Source organism: Festucalex cinctus, chromosome 21 (genome assembly GCF_051991245.1).
Source record: "Festucalex cinctus isolate MCC-2025b chromosome 21, RoL_Fcin_1.0, whole genome shotgun sequence".
NCBI lineage: Eukaryota > Metazoa > Chordata > Actinopteri > Syngnathiformes > Syngnathidae > Festucalex > Festucalex cinctus.
In genome coordinates, this window is record NC_135431.1 from 11,092,238 (window position 1) to 11,119,885 (window position 27,648).

The following is a 27,648-nucleotide window of genomic DNA, read 5'->3' on the forward strand; positions in this document are numbered from 1 at the left end:
GTTTGCCTATTAAGACGATCATCTCCGCTTAGGAAAAGTCCTCATACAACCATGCTAATAAATGAGTTCGCTTAAACTGATCCCCAAGTTTAAAACCCTGTTAAACCCGTTTTAGCACTGAAAAAGGAAGCCCTTCATTAGATTGTACTGCAGTACCTAATGTTGTGCCAACAAACCTCCGCTTTTGGAATGTTTGTCCAAGCACGCCCAAGGAGGACATACAGTTTGTGCACACGCACACAGTGTGTAGCTCAGAGTTGCACGCTAAGCGACACATACACAATATCACCACCTCACAAATATTGTTCACTAACCAGTCTAAATCTACGATAGTGAGCACTTCTCCTTTGCCGAGATAATCCATCCCACCTCACAGGTGTGCCAGATCAAGATGCTTGATTTGACACCATGATTAGTGTAAAAGGCCACAAAGTATATTCAAAGACTTTTCTAATAGCTTTCTTTGATCCTCGAATCCATTTTTCTCCTGTAAAATACAACTGGTGAACAAAACAATCAAAACTGACTCCTTTTTACAGACATCTATCTTATATTCTTCTCAGAAAAAAAAAATTCTCAAAACTTCTCGCTTACAGGTTAGTTCTGCCCACGAGCATTTACCAAGCGTTTATTTGCATGGCCCCGTGGAAGTATCTTGAGCAGGGTATTTTGCCCTGAGATGTTACGCCAAAGGCATCCAACTAATAAGGTATTTGAATTTGCAAAGTATGCAAATTACTTTAGATTTCTCCAGCAAGCGTCAAACTAGTAAAACTGAAAGTAATAGCAGACCTATAGTCCATGAGAGCAGAGGTTATAGGCTGCCACAGATAGTCAATAAAACTATTAACTGAGGTTTTTTTTTTTTTGTAGCTTTAAAAAGTTTATGCTTTAACATTGACATCCCTAATATTGTTGTATGGTTGTTACACAGTGATTTAAGTTTAATTTTTCAATCACACCAGAACTAATGGCGAGATACTGGCAAACCCCGCCCACTGCGCAACAGTTCAGTCGGGTTTGGCCATGTCGCTTGGTGCGCAGCGAGCCAAAGAAGCACAAAATGACCAAATGTTCTCCCGTGTCGACTTGTCCTTTGATGCACTCACCTGAGAGGAAAATAAGAGCGATTCCCTCCTCAAGTTTATGTGGAATCACTTGAGTGTGTTTCAGGCACACGCCTCCTTCTGGTAGATGAAAAAGAACTGTGGGGAAACTGTTATTTTGAGCGTATTTGTTGTCTTAGGTGGTCACTAAAAATGATAACTTTCGTTTATGTTCTGGAGTTGGATCCCAAAAGCGCAGACACAAATAAGATTTTAACTATTTATTCACATAACTTGACGAGGCGAGAAACAAGGAGAGTTGTACGGAGGAACAGTGGTAACAGAAACACAAACACACATGTTTCTCAGACGGCTACGACAGACAGTGAATCTGATTGGTGTGACTAAGTAAAGGATTAAAGATTAACATCACAAAGCTCCTGACATCACATAGCTGTCACATTACTTAAAACCAGTTGAAACTAGATGCTGTTGCATCAATTCCAAACAGACACTTGACCTGACGGTCATGAACCCAAACTTAACAAGTCATGAACTCAAACTTAACCCTGGCGTGACCCAGATATGAAACTGAACCAACCATATTTGGTGTCAGAAAAGTAGGAGTTCAAATGGTTGTGAATGAGTTCCCGCTATTAAATACGTTCTTCAATAACATGGATCGGATGTCTAACAAATTTGATTAGGATTCCACTAGACCCATACATTACATGGAGTTGGCATCTTCAACGATAATTCGTGTTCCAGCGGAACCGTGTTTGGCTCAGCAAATGAGTTACACAGTGTCGAAAACGGTGTTACGTTATGTGTAGATGCCATCTTTAACGACGATTAGCATTCCAGTGGAACCGTAGTTGCCGAGAGAAGTGGGGAATCAAAATGAGAGAGAAGCTGCGTCCTTTTGTGAAGTCAGCTGTGCTTGCGTAAGAGGAGCCTTGGACCTTCGTCGTCATCGTGGGGCCTTCTGTGGCAAAGCAAAACGCACTTACTACAATTTGCTTTGGTGCCACTCAGCTGTGAGGATATGACTCACCGCCAGAACCTCCATAATAATAATCATGATGACGATGATGATGATGATGAAATCCATGGTTGTGTTGTGCAGTACCTGACAGTTATTGTTCATTACTGACAATGGGAGCTCAAAAATTAAGGTATGTCGGCTCCCTTGTCTTCAACAGTGAGTAGAATTCCAGAAGAAATAATAATTCAAAGCAAAGCAAATGTCTGTATTATTATTATTATTATTATTATTATTATTATTATTATTATTATTATTATTATTATCATTATTATTATTATTATTATTATTATTATTGATGACAATATTGTGTGATAGAATTAGGAGTTCAAAGACGGCATTTTTAACGTCGATTAGTGTTCCAGTGTTTTTTTTATCATTATTATTATTATTATTATTATTATTATTATTATTATTACTGACAATGAGTGATATTTGATGACTGAAGTAGGGGCTCAAAATTTACAGTATGTCAAGACTAGATAATTAGATAATTTCTTTTCTTAACTCATTCACTCCCAATCATTTTCACAGAAGCATTCCCCTTCGCTCCCGGCTGTTTCACTGGATTTGGACTGATTTTGCAAGGCCCACAGAATATTGTGTTCTATTGCTATAAAAACGTGGAACCTACCAAAAGAAAGATTAGAGTCTCTTCTTTCATCAGGGGAAAAAAGTATATTTCTGTTTCCGTTTTGCAGTAATTAGCATTAGAATATAGCTCATTATTCACAAATCTGTTTAAAACTGTGGAGAAAACAGCTTGTTGCAACGTGGCCCTGGTTTATCTCTATTTTCTCGCCACCTGCTGGCCGTTTTTGTAATAACTAGCACTGCTTCAACCGTTCTCTTCAGTTCGGAGGCTGCATCAAAGCCTTCTGTATGCTCTAGTATTAAAACAAAAAAAACAACAAGAAAAAACATATAAATACGTCTTTTGGACACTGGTAATATTTAAAATAGAACGTATTTATACGTTTTTGGCAGTTAAATGATGATTTATTATTACTGACAGTGAACCATTTGTTAACAGAAGGTTAGTGACAATGAACAAGGGCGGAGCTATGTGGGAGCCAATGATTACATTGATACCGTCTCAAGCCACCCACATGTTAGGGGAAGATTTTTGATAAACAGGATTCTGTGGTGTAGATAATTAGTTCTGTCTTACTGTCGGTCGTATGCAAAATGGCGTCGGCCATCTGTGATAATTGATCACTCTGATTGGCCGTTTTCTTGTGAATTAGTGCAAGCGACATAAGCGGCAAAAGCAAATTAAGCAGTACAAAGTTTCTGGCTCCGCCCCTGACAATAAAGCCATATTGTCAGATAGCTTTCAAAAGGCACTACAACTTTTTTTATGTAACATGTATTCAGGATGATATGTTTTAAATGTGAATTAGGATGTCATTCATGCACTCGTGAGTGCAAGTGAGGAAGGCACAGTAATTACATTGTAATACTAATAGCGTGTTCCTTACAGTTTCAATCAGCTATAATCAGCCATGTGTGCCTTCTTATTTTGAACCTGACATCCCTGTGACGGGAAATATGCAAATTGCAGGCAATTACGAGGCGGCAGAAGCTTCCGTCTTTTTCCGAAGCCCGTCAGTAATGTTTGTCATAAGACAGGAAATAATTTAGAAGCGTGTGGATGAAGTTTATGCATTTAATTAATATAATTACATTTTCTGTGCCCCGCACCACACATTTCATTGTAGCAAAATGTTTTCTCATTGTCATTGGCTGTCAGCAGTATTCCCATAAAAATGCCCAAATACAAGCAGGTGTGTGTTAATAGTCAGTTGACCATTTACTGGCCACATATATACAGTATATAGATATTTGTTTTGTCATGTATGACTTGATTCTGAATTCTATTTTTTGTGAATTAAGTATTTGCAGACAACACCCATGAGTTTAGCTGGAAAAAATATTTTAAAATTCTTTCTTTATTCATTTTTAAGTAACATTTTCAACAATTAAATGCAATTAACAATTAAATCAGTGCTAAAACAATGGGTATTTTTTTTCACTCACTATGTAAGTAATCGTATATAATCATACAATATCTTTATATTCATAGTCAATTAGTAGTTTAAATAATAATGCATTTTTAAACAAATGCTAAAAATACTAAAATTATTTTTTTTAAATTTCACAAAACATTTTCAGCACTCAATCATATTTTAAGTTTCAATAAATAACATGATTTTTAATAAAATTGTTTGGTTTTTTTCCCAGTTAGCATTTTCAGCATAACAGTATTCAATATAATGTATATTAATATTTAAAAAAAAGTTAAACAATTTTACATGGTTAAAAGTTTTCTGTGAGCATTTTCTGTGATTATTCGAATTTTTTTTCCAAATTATTATTATTTTTTTTTGCAATGTAATGCAGTTTAACTTGAAATAAATGGTCAAATATTATTTTCATTATATTTTTTAGAATTGGTGTTTTTAGCAATATGCTATGCACTGTTATAGCATGTATCGCTCATAAACTATACATAGATAAATTTCTTACCTGAAAGATCCACTAATGAAGTACACTATTCATCAAGTATGATTGCTTTACTAATGATCCATATTGCCCAAATGATCCATATTGGGTTACTATGATGAGATGAACTTATTCATTTTGGAGACGAATTCTGTAGAAAATTTCTGTAAAATGACATTTTTGTCATATAGAGGTGACTTGTGTTTATATGGCGGTCTCCTTTCTCCTTTCTCAAACAGACCCCCCAACGGTAGAACCGGTCCACATGGAGCTGCGCCAGGGCCTGGGCCGGCCTGTGGTGATGACGTGCCGGGTGTTGCGGGCGCACCCGTCGCGCGTGCTGCGTTTCGAGTGGCTGCTTTCCAACCGGCTGCTGCACGCCGGCCCTTTCGACACGCAGCGGGACGACACCGAGTACACCATCCGCAGCCTGAACCGCGACGGCTGGGGCGAGTACACCTGCAAAGTTATCAATGAGGCTGGCGCCGGAAAGTGCACCTTCCACGTCACAGGTGAGCCAAAGGTTTTACTCCCATAAAAAATATCACGTTTGGTGCTATATGTCATAAAGTGTCCAATATGTTCTTCTAAACATTTTTTTACATGTTGTGACTTTGTTCTTGTGACATTAAACTTCATTGTATTAACTCGTTTACTCCCAAAAACGGATAAATATGTTCTATTTTAAATATTACCATGCTCCCAAAGATGTATTTATACGTTTTGGCTTTGATGCAGCCTCTGAACTGAAGAGAATGCTTGAAACAATGGTAGTTATTAAAAAAACGGCCAGCAGATGGCAGTAGAGTATACGAGATGAAAAACCTTTTTTCCCCACTATTTTAAACAGATTTGTGAATAATGATGAAACTTAGCCATATTCTTATGGTAATTGGTGCAAAATGGAAACAGATAGGTATGTGCCTTTTTTTTCCTGATGAAAAAGGAGACTCCAATCTTTCTTTTGACACGTTCCATGTTTTTATAGCAATAGGACACAATATTCTATGGGCCTTAGAAAATCAGTCAAAATCCAGTAAAACAGCAAAAATGTCCTGGGAGTGAGTGAGTTAAAATATATATATTTTTTAAATTTGGTTCTTGTAAAGTTGCCTCTCCACCCAATTCTCATAAAATTACAATTTCAGTTTTCTAATTACATTCATACATTTTAAAACCATCTATGTTGCTATTAGCCTCATTCTAGCAACTGATAAGCAAGTTCGCAAGCTCCCTTTTGTTTGTTGCTAGCACGGCCAAATATTCCCATTATTACTACTGGGCGTCCGCTGAAATAAACCATGTACGTACGCATCTGCACTACCCACATAGATACAGTATGTCACCGTCACATATACGGAATGTCAGAGCCATCCAAACATTCCTCTCTGACAACAATATGCTATGAAACGTTTTGAATTGTATGGGAAAATTCTGATGTGGCCTTCATTTTCATAGTCTAAATTGCTAAGATAAATAAATAAATAAATAAATAAATAACTATTCTGGCAAAGCTACAACTTTATCCCAATAATTATGTCCATATATTTCCATTAAATTTTCTACTTTTTCCTTGTATTTTCACCTTTTCTACATTTTTTTTTAATATTTACTAAATCGAAACAATAATAGTAATGATAATAGAAACAAACACAATGAAAGTAACCCCCTCAATTGGAAAGTCTATCAATCAGACTTGACTTCTCTTAACAAGAACAACATTTGCGAGTGTATAAGTCCATCTCTTCAACCTGCTCCCGGTCCATGCTTGTAATTATCGTGTTGGCTGAGAATATTTTATGGACAGCCCAAATTGTCCTGTCGCGTACAAAACGCTCCTCCACCGCCGCCGTCTCGACCGGAGATTGACAATTCAATTGAAAGAAGCGCCAAGGAAAGGGAAAGGAAAATTCCGTCTGAATAGGAGGTGTCGCTCATGTCTGTGCGATTGCTGTCTGCTGCAGATTTTTTTTTCCTTTGCCTCAAGAACTGTAAGTGTCCATCGACTTGGCGACGGCCGATGCCATCGAATTAATTTAGAGAGCGTCTTCTATTAGTGTCACAAATGACTGGAGTAAAGTAATGAACATAACCATTCGATACGTTTTTAAGTCCATATTGTTTGATGTACGTTTTTTTTTTTAAATCAATGAATGTCCAGTCAATATACAGACGTGTCCCTTCTTATATCACATCTTGACAGTATAGTACTGTATATAGAAAAACATCTTTTAAAAAGTACCCCAAATCAGATCTTCCTGTTCACCATTTGATATTTCTGTGGCAACCTGTATAAGAAACAGAATCGCTTTTAGACAAAATATGATGTAAAAGACAGAAAAAAGCCCGGCTTTTACAGCGTGAAAGGGGCTTTATCTACCTCTGAAAGGATAAAATTACAGGATATTCTCACATTTGGTTGACATTTATGCAGAACAGCGACATGGAAAAAGGCAAAAAAAAAAAAGAAAAAAAAAAAGAGGGCCGTCTTGACAGGCAGTTTAAAAGTTGGTTTTGGTGTTAAGAAAATGGATGGATAATCACAAATTTTCAATAAAAAGAGTTTTATCACAGAAAAGTCATAACTATACAAAAAAAAAGGTTATAATTTTCTGAATATTTTAGCTTTTTGGGGGAGAAATAAAGTTGGAATTTTACAGGATTAAAATTATTTCCTTTACAAGAAGAATGGGTAACTTTTTTCATGAAAAAGTCATAACAAATGCAATTTCTGAGGAAAAACAACATAGCTTATGAGAATATCAAAATTTAAAGTAAAAAAAATAACGAGCCTAGAAGACAAAAAAATCACTATATAAAGGAATAATAAAACTTTTTTTCATGCAAAAATGTCTCACATTTTTTATAGAAATAATTGTAATTTAAAGAGAAAATAGTCTAAATTTGAAGGTAAAATTGTAAGTTTATGAAAATAAAGTCAATAATTTGAAGTAAAAGTAATCATTTACGGGACTTAATTTTTTTGTGTCCTTTTAAAATTGTGCCTTTATTTTAATAAAAACACAAATTTAATTTATATTACTGTAAGAAAGTTGTCTTTTTCTTCATGAAAAAGGTCTTGAGGTTTTGAGAAAAAAAATTAATATGAGAAGTTTGAGAACAAAAATAAAGGATTATGAGGGAAAAAGTCAAACTTTCTGAGAAAAAGTCCTACCAGTAATTTTATTTATGCAAGAATTAAGTCACGAAAAAAAAAAAGTTTATATTACACGGGGTTGATCCACACGTCAACATCTTTTTTTCATCTAGTATTGTTAGGATCCGGCGAGACAAATATTTCATAAACGACCTCCTCATCTCACACTCGTCTGTCAGCCACAAGAACAATGTTGATCCCGCATTGCGGCGACCGCGATAAAAATCTTCTAAGGAAAAAGAGCTGGAGTTAAGGGAACGTGTCACGGCACCTTTCACGGATGACATCAGGGGACTCTAAGCTGGATTTTTTATTTTTTATTTTTTTCCCCGACTGAGAGAGCCTTCCCGTTGGCCCTCCCTTACCTTTGGCAAGCGGCGAGTCCAGATGGCGGGAATGTGGAACGCTGGGCGAGAGAGCGAGGGAGGGAAGGAGGGATGGAGGATGAAAGCGAAGGAGGGTGAGCGACAGAAGGCGGAAAACACAATTGGCTGCAGGGGACGGGACGCCTCGGATATACCTGCTTCACCCCCATTTGTGTCACACGCAAATGGGAGGCTTTACAATTAGAAACGCCGCTAAACGGGTATGGATGGAAGAAACTGGAAGCACTAGACAGACGGTCGACCCGGCAAATTTCCCTCCCCAGCGGTAGTAACAAGGCTTTTTCATACAGCATGTAAAAGCCAGACTTTTGCACCTTTTTCTGTATCGCTGCTCTGCATGAACAACATAGACAGGGGGGAAAAAGAAAACTTTGCAATTTTTGGTTTTCAGAGGTAGTCACAAGCCCCTTTCACATTCCTGTAAAATCTGAAATTTTACCAACGTTCATCCCATGTTGCTGCTCTACATGAATGGCACATAATGGTGGGTTGACCTGGCAAATTTTCACCTTCAGCGGTAGTAACAAGCCACTTTCTCACTGTCCTGTAAAAAAATCACATTTTACTAACTCCCTCCCCAAACCCCCATTGTTGATTTTCTCGAAGGTGGCACTAAGTTGATGCAGAAATGTTCCGCCTTCAGAGGTAGTAACAAGCCAATTTCACACTGTCAGTAAAAGTTGGCATTTTCCAACTTTCATCCGTGTTGCTCTTCTGTATGAATAGTCCCGACATGGAAAAGTGGGAGAAATCAAACCGTCAATTTTCCACCTTCAGAGGTAGTAACAAGCCAATTTCACACTGTCAGTAAAAGCTGGAATTTTACCATGTTTTCATCTCTTTCTGTATAAACAGTTATCAACATGATTGTTTTTTTTAAAAGCAAAAAAATTATATATTTTTTTTCTTCAGCAGTATTAACAAGGCCCGATGAAATTTTGCCGTCTTTTACTGCGTCACATTTCTCTATGATCGGCAGTTAGATGTAGTGGATCCAGTAATTTTCCTCCCTCAAGATGTCCCACTGGTGGCAAAAAATGTAAGAGTAATCTTAAAAAAAAACAACAACAAAAAAATCTATGCTGGTACTCCAAATGGTTCAAGAACAGCTTCAAACTTACTTTGGGTCCACCTTTTTTAGGCGATTTCAGCGTGGGGGTGCTGGAGCCTATCCCAGCTGGCTTCAGGCAGTAGGTGGGGTACACCCTGAACCGGTTGCCAGCCAATCGCAGAATTTGTGATTATATTTTTGTAAAATATTTTTTTTGTATTTTTTTTTTGTAAAATCAAAACTTTAATAATGTCAATATTCTGACATTTCCATCCATCCATTAACTGAACCGCTCATCCTTATGAGGGTTGCAGACGTGATGGAGCTATATCCAAGCTGTCTTCGGGCAGTGGGCTGGGTAATTTTGACATTTTATTCTTGAAAATTGAAACCTCATGTTTTATTTTATTTTAATTTCTTCATTCCCAGGAAAATGTAACTTTTTTGTTTTATACAGGTATACTCTTTTCTGACTTTTTTTTTTCCCCCAGAATTTTGCTACTTACTTAAATTACAACTTCTTTCTCATAAAAATGCAGTCTATATTTCCGTAAAAATGTCACTTATTTTCTTCTAACATTACAGCTTCTTGGAATAGAGATCATTGTGGCGCATCTTTTCTCTATCAACTTAGCAACATTTACCTCTCTTTTATTACCAAATGAACAAATACAAGGAATTAGAGTGAAAAAAAAGCAGGAGGATAACGCCGGGGCTTTGTTCTGCGCTGCTTTTTACGAGTCACCTCGTGAAATTAATCCTTCATAATAACGCGCTTGTATGCTTGCGGGTTTTTATTGTTGTCGTTAAAAAAAAAAAAAAAAAAAAAAAAAAAAGGTGACGCAGGATTCATCTTGTAAAACACAGCCACATAGTCTTTTAATTCAAACTCACAGGTACTTTGTTTTAATTCCATCTGTCTCGACGGGAAAACTTGAACTTGATCTCCACATCAAAGGTGCAATATGTCTCTTTTCAGCTGGAAGGTTCTAACATACAAGTCATCATTTTTGTCGTTTCGCTGCAATTCTTCATGTATCTTAGATGAATGGTGTCGGAAGTTACTCGGCATTATCATATACCCTCATTCTGTCATTTGTTGGCTTCTTCAAAAAGCAGTAAAACTCTTAGCGGAACTCCAGAGATGCTTCTCAGTCCTCCCCCTTATGAATACGAGTTGCCTTTAAAGATGCAATGGGGATCAGCATATTTAATACACGCCTTGAAATAGCACCCACAAAAAAAGTTTGTGTCTTTTGCTCCAGGGCTCCCCCTATAGTCGTGCAGTGTAATATCAGTATAAACTGAGAGAGCTTAGAGCAAATGCTAAGATAAAGAATGTCTAATCATTGCTAAAACTGAATAGAATTGGCTTTTTAGAGTCATCTCTCACTATATCATGGTTCACTTTTTGTGGTGTCACTGCGTCACAGATTTCTCACCGTATTGATATTGCGGATTATACTCAATATTGCGCAATTTATTTTTTTACTGCAGACTCACATAGCAATGAACGCAAGCCAGGAGGACTACGTGTCTAATAGACAGAGAATGTGGGAAGTTAAACAACTGCACACAATAAAGCAAACATCATTAGCTAATTGAATGTTGCCTGCTACCACTAGGTTTGAATGAAACCTAGTGATGCGGTGCGTTCTCCGTGCGGCGGCCGTATGGATGCTGCAAGGATAGAACGCATTCAAGTCTACGTGTCAATTCACACCAGCTTCGGTGTGGTGCGTCTGCGGTGCGGAACGACTGCGGCGATGCGGAAGGTTTCCGCAAACGTTCTATTTCTTCCGGACGCCGCATGTGTATTTTCATGAAGCTGAAGAAATGACACGAGCCGGACAGGAAATCGAGCGTCTCGCGTTAAGGTAAATCCGGTATATTTCAAAATAAAACAGTTTGCGAACTCGTTCTTTGGGAAGGGAAGCTAGCTAGCATCATCAGTCGGACATTTAAGACAAAAAATGAGCTCAGAATAAATTAAACACAACAAAATGACACTATTTAAAAACAAAACGTACTTACCCATGGAGAACAGCCATGGTAGAAGTCCCAGAAATAATGTCCAAAAAACATATCGATGTGACAACAGGCAAGCGTGGCAATTGTTTACAAATAGGACTCTATATACACGGTTGTTATTGGGTGAACTCAACTCACCAGCGTGAACCCCACATGATCTCGTGGTCTGTCGGGAGTAGATTTCCGGACACGCACGCGGTGTGAATTGCAGTCCTTGCGGCGTCCGTACGGCCGCCGTACGGAAAACGCACCGCGTCTGTTCCACACTCAGTGTGAATTGGGCGTAAGTCTGTTTCAACAGACACACACACACAAAAAAAGGTCTCAGGGATACATGCCTGAAATTAAACAAAATTCCGAATAGAGAATGTGCCCAAATGAGCCCCAGTCGGAGTAGCTATCCAAGACAGATGGGCGATGCTGTATTGCCAAACCTTTTTGCCTATTCTCTCTAATGCGTGACGTCAAAGTGTGATGATAATTTTGAGGGGAAATTAGAGAATACAACAGCGCATTTGTCACTGCTTGCGGCCTTAATTATTTTCATTTTTCAAACGTGGCCGTTGCACTCCTTTGAAGATATTTCATTGACAATATTTAGGACTCACGCACGCCGTCATTACTCTCCTTCTGTTATCTTTTTGGGAAGTTTTGATAGGAAGAGAAACTAGAGAGCAGCCTGGCTTTTACACCAGTCTAGCGGGAAACCATCTGCAGCCGCATTCAATCAATAAGCGCGATCAGCAATTTGTAAGCGTCTTAGCTTCGGGTTCACACGAGGTGTCGAGGAAGCGCCGAGTGGAAGTGACTCAGCTTGACTCGATCTGGACTCCATGTGCAATTAGCGCTTCAATTTTTCTTTTCAGTGCTGGCAGTGGCGCTCGTGTCTCCTCCAACCGACTTCTCCAACGCGACACCTCCTAGTCGGACCCGAGAGGAAGACGGGAGGAGGTTCACGAAACCTTTAGAAAAAAAAAAAAAAAAAGTGAAAAATAAAGTCTGCAAACAAGGTCAACGCGGCGCCTGAAGGGTTCCACTGAGCCCCTCTTCTGAGTCATTGCGTCGGTTCTGCTGTTCTAAACAGGATTTGGGAAGAGATCAGTTAAGCCGCATGTACTTTTATCTTTGATGTCTCCCACCCAGGGTTATGTGTTTCAAGGCGGGCTAAGACGGTTAACTCATGTGCCATAATCACTTAGGTGAGGCTATTTGGCGGCACTATATTTATACTTGCTTGTATTAAAAGATACATTTAAAAAAAACAAAATGCAACTCATTGGTCCCCCGCTTCTGTCACCAAGTATGGCTTTGACTGCAGTGCAAATTGCTGTTTATAAAGACCAACTTAATACTGATTTAATACTGCGCAGGGAACCAGTTTACATGTGGTACATGTTTAGCCCCACTTCTGTCACCAAATGTTCAATGGAGAGAATGTGTATTTATTTATAAGCACCTCAATTTCACGATTTAGATAATTTTCACATCGGGGTACTTTAAATGGATGAATTAATCGAATTAATTAAATCTTTCTCCCAGCCCTACTACAAGCTTAAACTCCTTCACTGCCAGCTCAGAAAAAAAATACGTTTATACCCGTCAGTGGCAGTGAATGAGTTGGTTGGTTTTATAGCATGTGACCCCCACTTCTGTCACCAAATATGATTCCAAGTTTTGTATATAAAGGCCTATGAACATCATTATTAGTGCAAATGCAGGTTTGTAACTCTTTTACATGTGCCGACAAGTCACGCAAGAGACTGTTTACGTAGCTCGGTATGTGCTCCTGTTTTGGTAAGCAACAGAGTTCAAATGGAATGTGTGTGAAAGTGATCATTCGCGAGGTATTTCAACACTGTTTGGAAATGCCTGCCAGAAACACACTCCAAAATGGAGGGGGACTAACTTTACAAGGTCACCCCCGAGCGCTTAAGCTGGCAGAATGTGACCGCTCACGATCGGTAAATCCTCACAATTCCGACAAAGCAAAGGAAAGAAGTCAAGGTTTGAAGAAAAAAGGGAAAGGAAAAGGATTTAGACATTTTCGGATGTTGCTTGAGTGGATGTTCCACTATGTGATATGCGCTTTGATTGCGTGCCATGAAAGCAAAGTGTGTCAGATGATACACGCTGTAAGATAAATCTTTAATGATCCTTGTGGAGGGGAAATTGGGTCACGACAGTAGCAAAAGAGATATGATATAGCGGCGATAGAAATAGAACAAACACAACATGGTGCAGATAAGAGCCACTGTACATCTTTGTCATGCTAATTCCAGTGCTGCACTTGAAATAATTTGGGTCGTGTTTACAAATGAAACGCTCAAGTCATGAGCTGCATAGAATGCATTGCAAATTAATGATACTAATGTTCCTACGCAAAAGCAAAACTGATTTCAGTTTGTCCGTTTTGGGACCCCACTTCTCACACCAAAATTTGACTACTCACCTAATTTATGGTTAGTTTTGTCATCTTGGAAAGAAATGGAAATATGACATCTAAATTGTCACCATTTGTTCACATTTGTCTGGAAATGCATGGTCCATTTTGAAACCCCACTTCTGTCACCAGATATGGTTCATCTTCCAATACAGGGTGGCATTTGTCATCACGGGGAGAAATGGAAATCGAACATCTTGTCTAAATGCATTGCCACATTTGTTCATGTTTTGTCTTGAAAATCCACGGTCAATTGTTAGACCCCACTTCTGTCACCAGATACGGCTCCTCTCCCCCTATAGGTTGACATTTGTCATTGAAGGAAATGTAAATAGGGCAAATGATGCACCTCCACTGCATTTGCTCATGTATGTCCATGGGAGTCCAGTTTGCATGGTCCAATTTGAGACCCAACGTCTGTCCCATCTTGTCCAAATTATTCACGGTTACACCACCATTTGTTCACATTTTGAGGGAATACATGGTCTATTTTGAGACCCTATTTCTGTCACCAAATATGGCTCCTCTCCCACTATAAGGTGACGTTTGTCATCATGAAAAGAAATGGAAGAAGGCTTTGTTCAAAGGACATCTTGTCCAAATAATTATCCTCCACTCCTCCACCATTTGTTCACATTTGTTTGGAGTGGCACGATCCATTTTAACTCCTCCTCTCCTGATATAGCTTGAAATATTGACTTCATGTGTGTGTCTGTCTGTTGTTCATGTACAGGCAAGGCCTACGCTCCTGAGTTCTATTATGACACCTACAGCCCTCTGTGGCAGAACCGGCCCAGGATCTACGACTTCAAGCTCCAGTGGACGCAGATGAACCCCAACGCCGTGGACCGCATCGTGGCCTACAGACTCGGCCTCAGACAGGTAGCGACTTGTCTGCTACTACTCCTCACTTCTGTATACCAACCTTTAATTAGTTGTTGTTGTTTTTTTATATTGCTTCCGGTGTTTCCCAAACTGGAAATAATCCGATAATCTTGGATGCAGGTTATTGGCCTTTTCCAAATTCTGTACAGAACTATGAGTTGTTGTTTTTTGCCACGGGGGGAAAAAGGTTCTTCTTCTCCCAAAAGTTTTGCACGCCTGAGCTGGCTCTTCATATTCGCCTTGACGCAGACGAATCTTTACACCTCAATTCAGCCTCTCGCCACCGTATTTGGGGGTGGGAGTGAGCCTCTGCGGGCGGCAGAGAATCACTAAGAAGCTGTCAGACGCAGTCAAGTATGAGTCCTTTGGCGTTCTCTCTCTTTTTCTTTTTTTTTTCTTTTTTTTTTTATAAGGAATCGTTCCCAAAACCGTTTGAAGCGCACTCAAAGCAGGAAGAGGAAGAGACCCGGCGGAGAAGAATGAAAACTGCGGTCTGATGGATAGCTCGCTTAGACTTGCAGTTTTTTGGGGTCTTCCACTTGCATTAAATCAGGAATTGACAAACATAAACATGAGCAATAGCTGTGCCTCAGTTCTGGAACACTGCACTTTTCTGTGCTGTTCTCTTGCATTGAATTGAAATGAGAAGAATTAACACCCGTGCTGTTGTTCCCGACTTGGTTTAAAGCTCAGTCAGAGGAGGAAGAGGAGGACGGCTTGCTTGCATTTCCCCCAATTTGGCAACTTTTCAGGGTGCGTTCGTCTTCCTCGCATTTGGTGTTTGTAGGTTTTTCTTTCTAGCCAACGCGGCAGGCAGCACGCCAACTTCGGATAAAGCCGTACGCCTACCGGCCGCATTAATACGACGGATTTACAGGTTACCACCAATGTGAGTCGACATCCAACAGCCAGTTCAGATAAAATAAAAAAAGCTTCCACGCTTAAAAAAAAAGAAAAAAAGAAAAAAATGCTGTGTGGTGTTGCGTGTTTGCGGCAAACATTCCAAGCCCATGTTTGTGTCGTCACGCTTTTTGTTCCCTGTCAGCTCTCTCTCGAAAATTGCTAAGAAAATGATTTCACGCTTTCTCAAAGCCACTCACCACTCGTTTTGTCTGAGAAGTCGCCAGCCCCGACGCGTCCTTAAGCCGGTTCCGCTCACAGCTGCTCTCTGTGCTAGCACGCGCGTTAATTCAGAAAATCTCATTAACATTTCAATGTTTTTTCACACTCAAAAGAGAACATCCCTAGTCCATTTAGTTTAGGCCAGAATTGGTGTTTGGGGCGAATTAATTCATTTCCACCTTATTTCCTTTGTATGTCTGGAGAGTATACGGTGTAGCCATTATTTGCCTCCTGCCAGGCAAATCAACCTCCTCCTCTTTCTTGAGATAGGAGATTATTTGCTGTGGGCAAACTTTTTTTAGGCAGCAATTTAACAAAACAAACCCATTTTTAAAATGGATTCTTGGCTATTGGGAAGGAATTTAATCTTGTTGTTGTTAAGATAATTCTGTCAGAGACATTGCTGAGACAAAATAACGAACACAACATGTATTTTACAAACACAGAATAATAGAGCTCGGACTTGCATCGAAAATTAATGTTCCCTAATCGAGAGTTACTACATAGCATGCTAAAGGTGGCGGAAATGCACCAACTGCCAAAACGTTTGAGGATACACTGCTTAAAATGACAATATAAACACAAATGCTTATATTAGCATAGCCTGTTGCTGTCCCTTAGCTCAACAATATTGTCCTCCATAGTCTTGCTAAGCTGCAATGCTCCATTTTCTTACTGCCCTCAGTGTCCTCTTGCATTACATGCCGAAATGGCATAAAAGAGCATAAATGTTAGCGTTAGCTTACACTCTCGATGTATAATGCTCCATAGTGTCCACTTTGCTGCTGTGCTCAGTATATGAAAAGCATTCTTTACTTACTAATGTTGCTGCACCCTGCTGCTGTGCCTTAAGCTCTTGAAAGCTGCAGTGTCCACAATGCTGCCCTCAGTCTCTGCTTGCATAAAATATAAAAATGCTTTAAATGCGAAAATGTTATCCAGTAATCCACTTTGCTCCGTTTTCTTGCTGCCATCAGTCTTGTTTTGAACATGAGCTTGAACAATGTGAAAATAGATGAATTAATTTAACATATGTTGGTCGAGGTAGCGCAGCTGAAATCTCAGCTCTGTAGTGCTCTTCTTCAAAGCTTTGGAATCACATCCAGTCCCGATAGCTGAGGTCAAAGTTTACAGACAAGTTTCCCCAGTAAATAACAGTGTTGCAGGACAATCTGCTCCACAACACATCATGACACCACTTGAGACCACTGGCTCTCATCATTTTCTTGGCAAATTTGAGGGAAGAGAAATTGATTTATTTTTCCCCTCTCCCTTCTGTATTGAATTGTTTTGTGTTGTCTTCCGTGGCCTCAAGAGAGAGATGCTGAGAGACAGTTTGGCTCAAGGCGGAAATGCAAGTCTGAAAGGCAAGCTCTGGAATAAATCACAAACACATATTGTGTCAAGACACCTGTCAAACATGCAACGCCTGGTCCCATTCTAAAATCTTGCCCGGGAGCTGGTGATTCTTCCTACAAACAAATCTGGCAGGACCAGGCGGCCACATCATCTGTCCCAAATTGATCTGTCAGCCCTGTTTGTGCATGTCGATCAATAGCAGCAACTCTAATTACACGCCGGCAATCTACAGTAAACCAGCGGCCGCTGTAACATTACAATGCTTGCATTTCCCCGCCGCCGCATATAACGGCCATCAATTCTGCCGGTTTCTGCCGAGAAAAAAAAAAAAAAAAGTCTCACGCAGCCCAGCCTCAATCAGATGACGTTAAATCAATAAGGCACACTTCTGGGGAAAAATGGTCCAGAATGAGCGTTAATGGGATGTGAACGGAAGCCTTAATTGAGTGCTGGTGTCATAGATTTGATGATCATTAATGTATCAAAACAAGGGTGCAAAATCCATAAGCCAATACATATAAAATGCAAAAATAAGTTTTGCTGTTTTTACTCAATGACCCGTTCTGGTATTACAACTATTAGAGCCGATAAGTGTTTGAAACCTTAATCCATCCTTCTAGAAGCCAAGAAGGCAGCCTTTGCTTACCGGAAAAACAATGAAAAATATCTATTTGAAAAAGCAATAAAAGGCCATGAATAAAATAAAAGCTGGTGGATACATCGCTTTCATCACGGGTGTTGTTGAAGGATTCCAGCTGTGTTCTTTTAATGAAGTGGGAAGTGCTGAAGCCATGCAGAACAAAGAACAGTAGATTATGCATTTTGGACACTATTCCAGGAAGCCGCAGATACAAACAAAGCAAGGAAAATAACCTGTGGATGTGTTCATTGGTCAACAACCAGTAATGACTCGGGGTGGTTTTCATGTCTGCCTAACAGTTTTGAGATCCGATGTTCGAATCTCGGCTGCGGCTTTCGTGTGTAGAGTTTGTATGTTCCATGTTAGGTTGATTTGAAGACACTAAAATTGGCTGGTTACCGGTCCAGTCCAGTCTCTCAGAAAAAGTCAGCTGGGAGAGGCTCCAGCTCACCCACCCAGAGGACAAGCAAAGTAGATAATTTGTGAGTCTGAATTTTCTGCCTTTTGGGAAAAGGGCCTGGAAGTTGACCCATGAATTTGTCATCTTCTGAGATAGTGACAGAGGCGAGACAGTGGCTATGGGAAGGCGTAGAGTGCTTTGCTTGGTCCAGTTCATCAGACACACTTTGGGAAAGGGGCTTGAATCTCTGCAGTGCATTGCCTACTCCAGAGTTAAGTTTTCCCACAGAGACGAACTCAAAGCAACCTTCAATCTGTTAGCTAGTTTAGGCTCCAACTATCAACAAACCATCGGAATGGGATCATGAATCCAAGCGGCTAGAAAATCTGCACCGGTCCTCAGGGACTGTGTGAGTCGGGAGAACATCCCCAGGGAGATGCTGCTACTTCACATCAAGAGGAGTCTGCAGAGGTTGGTTGAGGCATCTGATAAAGGCAGAATAATAGCAGAGCTCATCTGGCCTCAGCTTCCCCTGGGAGTAGCTGGAATGCAGAGGAAAAGGGACGCTTGGGTTACCGCACTCATGTCTGCCACGGAACCATTATCCCGTGATAAATGGCCCGGGGATATGTTGCACGGAAAGCTAGTAGTCCAACAATTTGGCTTGGTTTGCCAGTTTGGAACGGCAAATAAAATCAACATGGAAGAGGGACAAAATGATGGTGATAGAGTGCTAAACCAACAGTTATTCATTAAACAACTAACAGTATTAACCAGTTAACACTATTTCACAGTGTTTTAGGTGTGTGTGTCTGTGTTGGACCAAGGTTATTATAGTTAACAAAAACAAATGGTAAAATGAATTTGCTAGCTAATCGCTAGCTAGCTAATGTGTCGACTAGGAAACTGCTAATATGAGTTGGCAGTTAGTGACCAAAATTCCAGCACACTTTAAAAATATATTTTAAATAAATAATGCAAGTATTGTTACATCCCTAATTAATAACAGGAACAGTTTGAACTGTGTGAATTATTATGCTAAAAAAACAACAACACAATATGCTGTTGCTTTAGATCCATCTGAATAGCACATGACATGCTGTTTAAATACTTACTGCTGATATCTGCATTTGGACCCAGTTGCTTTTTTTCCCGTTGGAGGAATGCCATGCTAAACAAGTTGACGTACCGGCAATAATCAGCGCTATACAATGGCTGAGCGACTCTGTTTGTTTATGGAGTGGATTTGTGGCTTGAGTGAGAGGCAGTTACACTTCCTATCCCTTAACTAATACGATCGATGTGGGTTTCGGACAATCACAATATGGATACATGCATTACTATCAATAGGTTAATATAGGGGGTCCTTGGTTTGCAGTTGAGTTCCGTTCCTACAGTGACAACTTAATCTGTGGGTTGGAATGTAACGTAGTCTCTCATTTGCCTATGCTAATGCAGCAGTGAAGTCATAATACCACTGCTGAATTCATTTTAGTAACAGTCGGTGCTGTGATTCAAACCCCGGCTACTGTGCCGCTAGGGCTGAAGTTATTCACATTTACCTACATAATGCTAAGTCAATAATCTTAATTTTTCTACCGTCATGACTTGTTAGTTTTGTCTTGCTGGCAGACAACAAGTACGAGTTGTGTAATTCCCAGTGTCTATTTGCTTGCAAAACTAGCTGTAATGAAAAGCGTATAATAGCGTAGTATCCTCCAGACTCTAAGTAATTACTTCATTCAGAGCATTCTCTCTCACACACGCGCCACAATTTCATTGGATTTGCGGCCAGGACTGAGAAGGGCATGCATGCATCGCCTCTGTTTGGGATGCAGGAGTCGTCTTTGGTCTTTGTGCAGTGCTGCCCGCCCCGTTAAAGCTATTCTCAAGGATAAAACATACCTCGCTAACTCGCATAACCCCTGCGGCCACTGCTGCAGCAAAACATTGTTTGTGCTTCTGTGAACCTGAAAGGAGAAGCCAGAGCTTAGCCATTTGATGTATGGAATTCCATCAGTTGCACTAGCGCTCCTTAAAGGCGGGGACTGCAGCCTTACCTTTTCGAGAGGCTGATGTGACTTCATCCTTGCTGATGGGCTGAAAGCCGACTGAATTCAAAGGCTCGCAAGCTACTTTGAAAGTAAATGTGCCTAATGAGCAGCGAGCTGTCAACGACTCACACAGGGAAAATTGTTTTAGTTGTGTAGCATTTAATGTTGGCGCGTCCCTACAAATGCGTAGAGACGAGGTTAATTGGCAGATGAGAGGGAACATCCTGCCTAGGATTTTGAAAGGGATGCATATTTGCTCGGCTTAAATGTAAATACAGAGCCAGTGAAAAATGTCCTTTGTAATGTTCATCCAGTAAAGCTGAATGCAAATACCACTCTACGGACTTAAGCTCACTTTACATTCTAAATTGTGAAAAATGTGATATTAAAAACGTCATTTGGAGAGCTGAACGAGCTTCAGGTTTCATAGTACTCCAAATATATGGGGGTTTAGCACATTAGCAAGAAAAATGTTATATGCCTTGGCTCAATTGGGAAACACCGCAATACACAACAAACTGAGATGGATGGATGGACACATCACTATAAAAAAAAACACAGGGTGCTTGGAACACATCCCAGTAGGACTCCACATATATTGTTTTATTGACATTTTGCTTGTTATCTCCACAGATGGGACAGCAGCGATGGTGGGAGCAGGAGATTCCCGTGGACTGGACCATCAACAAGGGAGAGCTCATCACACACAACCTGACCGAGCTCATCAAGCCTGAGTCCTACGAGGTGCGCCTTACCCCCATCACCCGTTTCGGCGAGGGCGACTCCACCGTGAGGATCGTCACCTACAGCGGTGAGTGCACGTTTTTAGTTTAGTGGCGTCACATATTGATTTGCACCACAGAAAAATTAATGGAGCAAGGAATGTAAGTCATTCTCAATAGCCACCACTTGCACATAAAGTAAACTCACCTTCCCTCACCAAAATCTACTGGATTGCAAATGAACTTTAAAAAGGACATCTCTACGTAAAGAAAAATATATATAAAGGGTGTCAGTTTTAAGTTAATTTAAAGTTCCTTTAATGCCACTTATTTTTTAACATGCGATTCACCGCCCCTTTCTTGGAAAGCCTGTACAATACTGGGGGAATTCCAGTCGCAACGCAGCAAAAGATACGTCCACATCAAAATTTTGCAGTAATAAATGTAATAATAATGCACATATTTGTGGAGACTGGGGTTAAGTTGAATTTTACAACTTTAAAAATGTGCAGAATTTCACAAGTTACTTCATGTTAAAGATTTGATAGCTATGAATATAAAAAGAAAAATGCATTGCTCATTACAAATGCAATTATGCTGTCTAGTGGAAGAAAATTACCTCAACACAAATCAGTATCACACTCGTTTTTTTACAGTATATATATTTCTATTAGTTTATTTTTTTCCTACTTTTATGTTAACAAGAGTATGAAAACGTTATTTTTAAAATATGTTATTGTATATTTCATTGTACATTTAGAACAGATATAAAATTTGTGATTCATTGTGAATTGACTATGGGGTATATGCCACGGAAGAGGCGGGACAGTTTGTTTCCGGTTCGGTTTGCGACGTGTGGGCTGCGTCAAAAATACTTGTGCTTCTGACTTTGTGCCCCTGGGTTGCGCGTTCGCAACCCGGACCGGAAATAAACTGATGCAAAATCACATCCCGCCTCTTCCGTGGCATATACCCCATTGCAGTCATGCGATTAATCCTGACACCCTAATATATATATATTTCAGGAAATATGATAATCAGGTGGAAAAACTGCAAAGTCACTAACATTGCATTAGATTAACTCCAGATCACTTTTCCCGTCTTATTATTCAGCGAATCATCAAACGTTCATCCTGGCATGAGGCATCGCTGTGTTCATCATGTTGAGGATGTGACCGATTATGTATGATATGCAAGAGAGAGGGCCGGGGAAAAAAAGTGAACTCATTAAAATAATTACAATTGCATCTAACACCGTCAGTCACCGGGAGACAGCTGGAAATCAGCTTGCTTTGCTCCTTTGCCCGTTTGAGCCAAATGAATGTTGATCAAGCGACTCATCGCCTCTTTCCGCCGTGACCTTTATTGCCTGAGTCAGGTCTGCTTTCTTTGCACGAAGAGCTCGGAAGCACTTGAACACACCGCGTGAGTCAAACGTTTAGTTGGGTCAAAGCAGCAAACAGATCAGCAAGTGACTCAACTTCTCCCCCGTCACTCCACTTTAAATGACATTTTTGGGACATTTTGTCGCGAAATGGAGCCTGAATTGAGTAGGATTTTGCACAAAAAGAAAGACGCAGGATTTTTGTGTTAAGTTGGTGGTAAGGCTAGTTAGTATATTGTTTGGTTAGTCATTTGCCACAATAAAAAGCTTTCTACCGCAATGTAGTTACCAGGTCGGTTTGGTACGACATTATTATGTGTGTGAGACTACACTACACATGATAAATGAGTCAGAACACACATACCGATGTTTGTCAAAACTCGGTATGTGTGCGTACCCGAGTCGTCGTTGGCTGAACTCAAGGAGATTGAACGCAATCAAAGAAGAATGAAGAGAATTGAGGCTAATTAGGACGGAGCAGAAGGAGACAGAACCCAGATAGAAGGAAACAAAGATTTCTTCTTTTTTTATTTATAAAGTGAAGAAGAAGAAGAAGAAGAGAGCCTTCCCCTCATGTGCGACTCGCCTGCCCGACGAGAGACCGGACTAATTATCACTCTAGGGCTGCTTCTGTTCTCCCACGCACGGTGTGGCGTCACGGGCTAATGTAGGTCTGAGATGAATGCACTCTTCTCGCTCAAGTTGTCCCGCAAGACTGACACGGAGAAGACGGTCCGGGATCTTCTGCATATTTTCACTCTCGTTAACGCCTTTCTTTTTTCTTTTTTTGTCCTCACTGTTTCTTAAGGGAAAACCCAAGTTGTAGTTAAAGAAGATGTTTGCATTCTGTTGGAAAAACAGGCGGTGATGTGATCCCCGTTATGGATGTAACGATATCCAAACATCACGATATGATATTATCACGATATGAAGGTCACAATACGATAATTATCACAATATTGTGGGGGGGGGGGGGGGCGGCGCTATTTAAAAAAAGATCACAATATTGTAAATAAAAGAGCTCATACTAAAAAAAGCACAATATTGTACTTTTGTACACAACAGCAATGCATATAAAGCACCTACAATCTCTAATAACAATATTGAGACACTGACTTGCTAATGCAAGCACATTGATCGCTTCACAAGAAAATTAGGTTCCCCTTCAGCTGACAATTAGCATAGATTTTAAACATAGAAGGCCAAAACATCCCTAATGAAAATTTAATTGCACTAATAAACTAGCCATTAGAGGGTGCTAGAGCTGCACAAATGGAAATCAACCTGACTTTTTTTAACAGATGTGTTCCTTTTAAAATATTGTGAACATGACGACGACGATATTGTGGTAGTTTTAATATCACGATATCACGATATTGCCCTTATTGTGATATCCCTAATCCCCGTAGACATGATACATATATGCAGTCTTCATAGGATTGCATTCAATATACATTACTTTCTTTTTTTATTAAAAATTTACTTTACAAATATGGAACCAATATTTACATATGGTAGACTTGTGTCTATGAACTAAGATAGTATACTTTCTCCCAACACATGGACAACATCAACCGATTTTCTGTTATTTGAGCTCACTCCAGCTTTACAAATTGACATGTTTGTTTCTCGAAAGATTGTCATCTTAAGACCATAACTACGTGACAAGATTTTGGAGGGTTGTTTAGATTCTTTGAGTAAACACCACAGTGAAGTTTTAGCACCGTGGCTCTTAGACTTCAACGAGCTCGTTAAAGTCTTTTTTGGGGGGGGAGTTGGCGAGAAAAGAAAAGTAGTTACGGCGTCCCCAGCTGGAGCATTGATGGATGGCTGTGTCACCGCCGCACAATGACTAACTCAGCACCTGCTCAGACGACATCCTGGAAGGAGGAGTACATATTTAAACCGTTTGTTTACCCTGAGACGGCTGCAGCGCAACGCTACGCAGCTCAGCATAATGCTCACATACTCGAGATAAGAAATACTGCAGCGGAGCTTCCAAATGTATGCAAAAAAATCTCATCATCTTGCTTCTTCTTGGGTTTTTGTTGCTGTTTTTTTGTAAAAGATATAGATAGGCTTACATTGGAAGCAGTAAGAATCCACCGTCATCATTATCAAATGTAGTTTTTTTTTTAAATTGTATTTATGTTAAGCCCTAAGATGTCACACGAAGACCTGGCTAATCAGAATGTAGGAATTGGTATCAAGGTAATATATTGAAGCGATTCATCTGGAATGTTCTAACATCTTTGGATGTCAAGGACGAGCTACATTTAGCCCTGGATTGTTGGCAAATGTTACAGAGATTCATGGCTGCATATATAAATATGATTTTGCTCTGTTGAGTGGCTATTAAAACAAATGACAAAGGTCTTGCCACTGCTTGAAAATTCCTTTTTTTTTCTGGTTGCGAAGGCGCATACACTGACAGTTTTTTTTTGTTTTTGTTTTGTTTTTGTTCTTTTTTTAAGAATCTCAGATCATCTGTTGTCTATTTACTTTTTTAGGCTAATATTGTAAGATCAGTTTAAAAGTCATCAGTTTATGCAGTTGTAAGAACTTTTTTAGTTTACAGTTGTAAGAACTTTTTTTTATTGTGTAAAATAAATCTTACTAGTTAATTTCTTTTTGGACTTTATGACAAAAATGTTGCTGCATTTTGCCTTTGTTTTCCATCATAGATCAAATATTTCATTGTTTTTACTATTAACAGTGATTAATATTCTCTTACATTTGTATGACTTAAAACATTTAAAATGCTTCATAAAAAACGACCTGTCCAGCTAATAAAGGTTTTAGTGTCAGCAAAGGACATTAATTCTTTTTCCGTTTTGAAGCTTGAAATGATTATTCCCCATCGCATTTCCATGATCATAAAACACTGGTAAAGACATATTAATTACATGCACTCACCAACCAATCATCGGGATATTTTTTTTTTTTAAGGTCAGTGCAATGATTCATTGTCAGCGAGCAAACACTTGAGTGCACACAGCAGTAAATTAAACACACATACACCCCCAACTCCACCCCCACACACCTCCTGTGAGCTGCTGATTCAATGCTGAACTCCATGCAGCACCGTTTGTGTTATGTCATTATGAGTGGACGTGCGCATTATTTGTTTATTATCAGAAAGCGTGCGCAGTCACTATTTAATGGTGTCGTAATGAAAGACGATTGTTGAAAAAGGCTTTCTGGCACGCTTTTGCTTGTAATGTTAGGTCTTTACCAGCCAAAGAAGCACATTTGATTCACTCGTAGCGCACTGGAGGACCATCGTGTGCTTGGACTGCAAGAACTACTGTCTAAGTCTAGTTCCGGGGTCATTTATCTTGGCCAAAATAAGTCTTTTAAAAAAAGGAACAGGAACAATTGGGGTGGGGCCTTAATAAAAAAGAAATAAATATTCTGAATAATTAAACTAAATTATTGCAAATTATGATAATTAGCAAATAAATAATTAAAAGTATAACTAGAAATAATTGTGACTTTAAAGGGACAGCAACATGAAAAATGAACTTTTTGGCGCTTTTAGCCGTGTTAAAATGCTAATTCCTCACCAAAAACATGACCGAAGTGGTGTTTTCCTCCATTCGCCCCTTTATCTGATATTCTCGGTCATTCTGCTCTCCAAGCACCAGCCCCTCCCAACCTGCGAAAACGAGCTGTTGGCACTTTATGACATCATAAGGTGCGGACCCACCCCCGCACCGCCTACGCGGACTAAACGCATGCACACTTTCTCTGAGACCTCCATGGGATAGTGACAAAAGTAGCCTTTATCAGTAAACATTCTGTCCAAATGAATTCAAAGAAATCAATTATCCTTCACATTTGCAATGCCAAAGTGCAATGACAATTGCCTGTCTTAAAACCCCAGAAGTGTTCTGGCTGACACTTGTATTGACCATTTGCACCGACGTCACGTGATCACGTGACTGCCCCACCATGGACGGTGGAAGGAAATGACGTTTGAATGGAAGTGGACGGGGCCGCTGGATTTAGGTACTTAGAGACTTTTATTTTACAAATTAAAAGTTATTATTGCCCATTGAGCCATGGAATCTGCTTGTTCAACATTAAGTAGGTGCTCATCGAGTGTGATATTTACGGAAACTGGAGATGGCTGGTTTGAAAACAGACCCTACCTTCTGCCCCCTGCTGTTTTCACGGACCTAATCAAATCGCCGACTTTTCCAGAATTCACGGTGCACCACCTGTATCACTATGTTGTCAATAATGCATCTCCTTACACCGGAGCCGATTTAAAAGCTTATAAAAAAAAAGAAAAAAAAAAGCCATGGTGTCAAAGGTAAGATTTAGTCATTACATGCCTATAGTTAACTTTTGGAAGGGCTTAAAATACCCTGGTGTAATCCTTTTAATTAAATGTATTTATTTTACTTTATTTAACAAATTAATTATGACTCCTTGGGGGCGGTGTGGCTCAATGGTAGAGTGGCCGCCTCGGAACCGAGAGGTTGTGAGCAAGATACTAAACTGAACCACCAGTTGCTCCTGATGCAGTGTCATCAGAAAGTGAATGAGTATTCGAATGTAAAGAAAGCACTTTGAGGGCCTTGTAAGGTGGAAAAGCGCTATATAAATGAAGCGCCATTTACCATTTATCAGCGTTAGCACAGTGTGACACTTTCTGACTTTGTTTTTTGGGGGGGACGCTGGTAACGGATTAATGGCATTTACATTCATCTCAGTGGAAAGGGGTGTTTGTAAATACTGTTTTTTGAGTTACGTTTCTCAAGGAACCACTGTATTTGTACTTCCCAGCACTAGCTCAGTCAAATGATATCACTTTTTTTTTTTTTATTGTCTTGCCACAGCGTGCAAAACACCGCGGAACGTTTGCGTTGGCGAGCGTCTCCATTTCATCATCAGTCATCGTGTGAGGCTCTTAGTCCTCCATTTTAAACAGCGTATGGTGTGAAATAGTTGCATCAACAGTCGCAGTGTATTCCAGCCCGTTTGTTTTCACTTATCCGATATAGTCTCCCGCGTTAAATTCCAAGTTAAATCCTATTTGTGGGTGTGTGAGTGTGTGCAAAGTAGCAGTGAAGTAGCCTCTGGGCTCCCTCGGCTTGATTTCCTCAGTGGGAGAAGACGCATTGCCTGAGCAGACACATTCATGCGGACCATACCAAATAGCGAGCGAGCTGCAGGTAGCAACAACAAGAAGAAAATAAATAATAATACGTGACAACAAAACATATTGTCTGTGAGCACGGCCGTGGAGGGAGTCAGGTGTGGGGAAACAAAGGCCCAAGGCTCTGAGTGGTCATTTAATGTATTTTTTTTTTTTTGCGGCACCAACCACCTTCAAACTGCACACACACTTGCTATGCTGCAGTGCTATTCATTCTGCACAGTCCACTGTGGTTTGGATTGGCAGCATAAAAGATT

General features: G+C 39.9%; 1 protein-coding gene across 4 annotated transcripts in view; it reads left to right on the plus strand.

The window, feature by feature from the left end:
* Positions 1-27,648, plus strand: part of LOC144010285 (MAM domain-containing glycosylphosphatidylinositol anchor protein 2) — a 205,230-nt gene that overhangs the window by 150,859 nt on the left and 26,723 nt on the right. For all 4 annotated transcript variants that reach the window (XM_077510538.1, XM_077510537.1, XM_077510539.1 and 1 more), the window contains 3 exons: positions 4,833-5,105; positions 14,392-14,540; positions 20,752-20,929. In XM_077510538.1, coding sequence (XP_077366664.1) covers positions 4,833-5,105; positions 14,392-14,540; positions 20,752-20,929 — 600 coding nt within the window. The remainder of the gene's footprint in view (positions 1-4,832; positions 5,106-14,391; positions 14,541-20,751; positions 20,930-27,648) is intronic.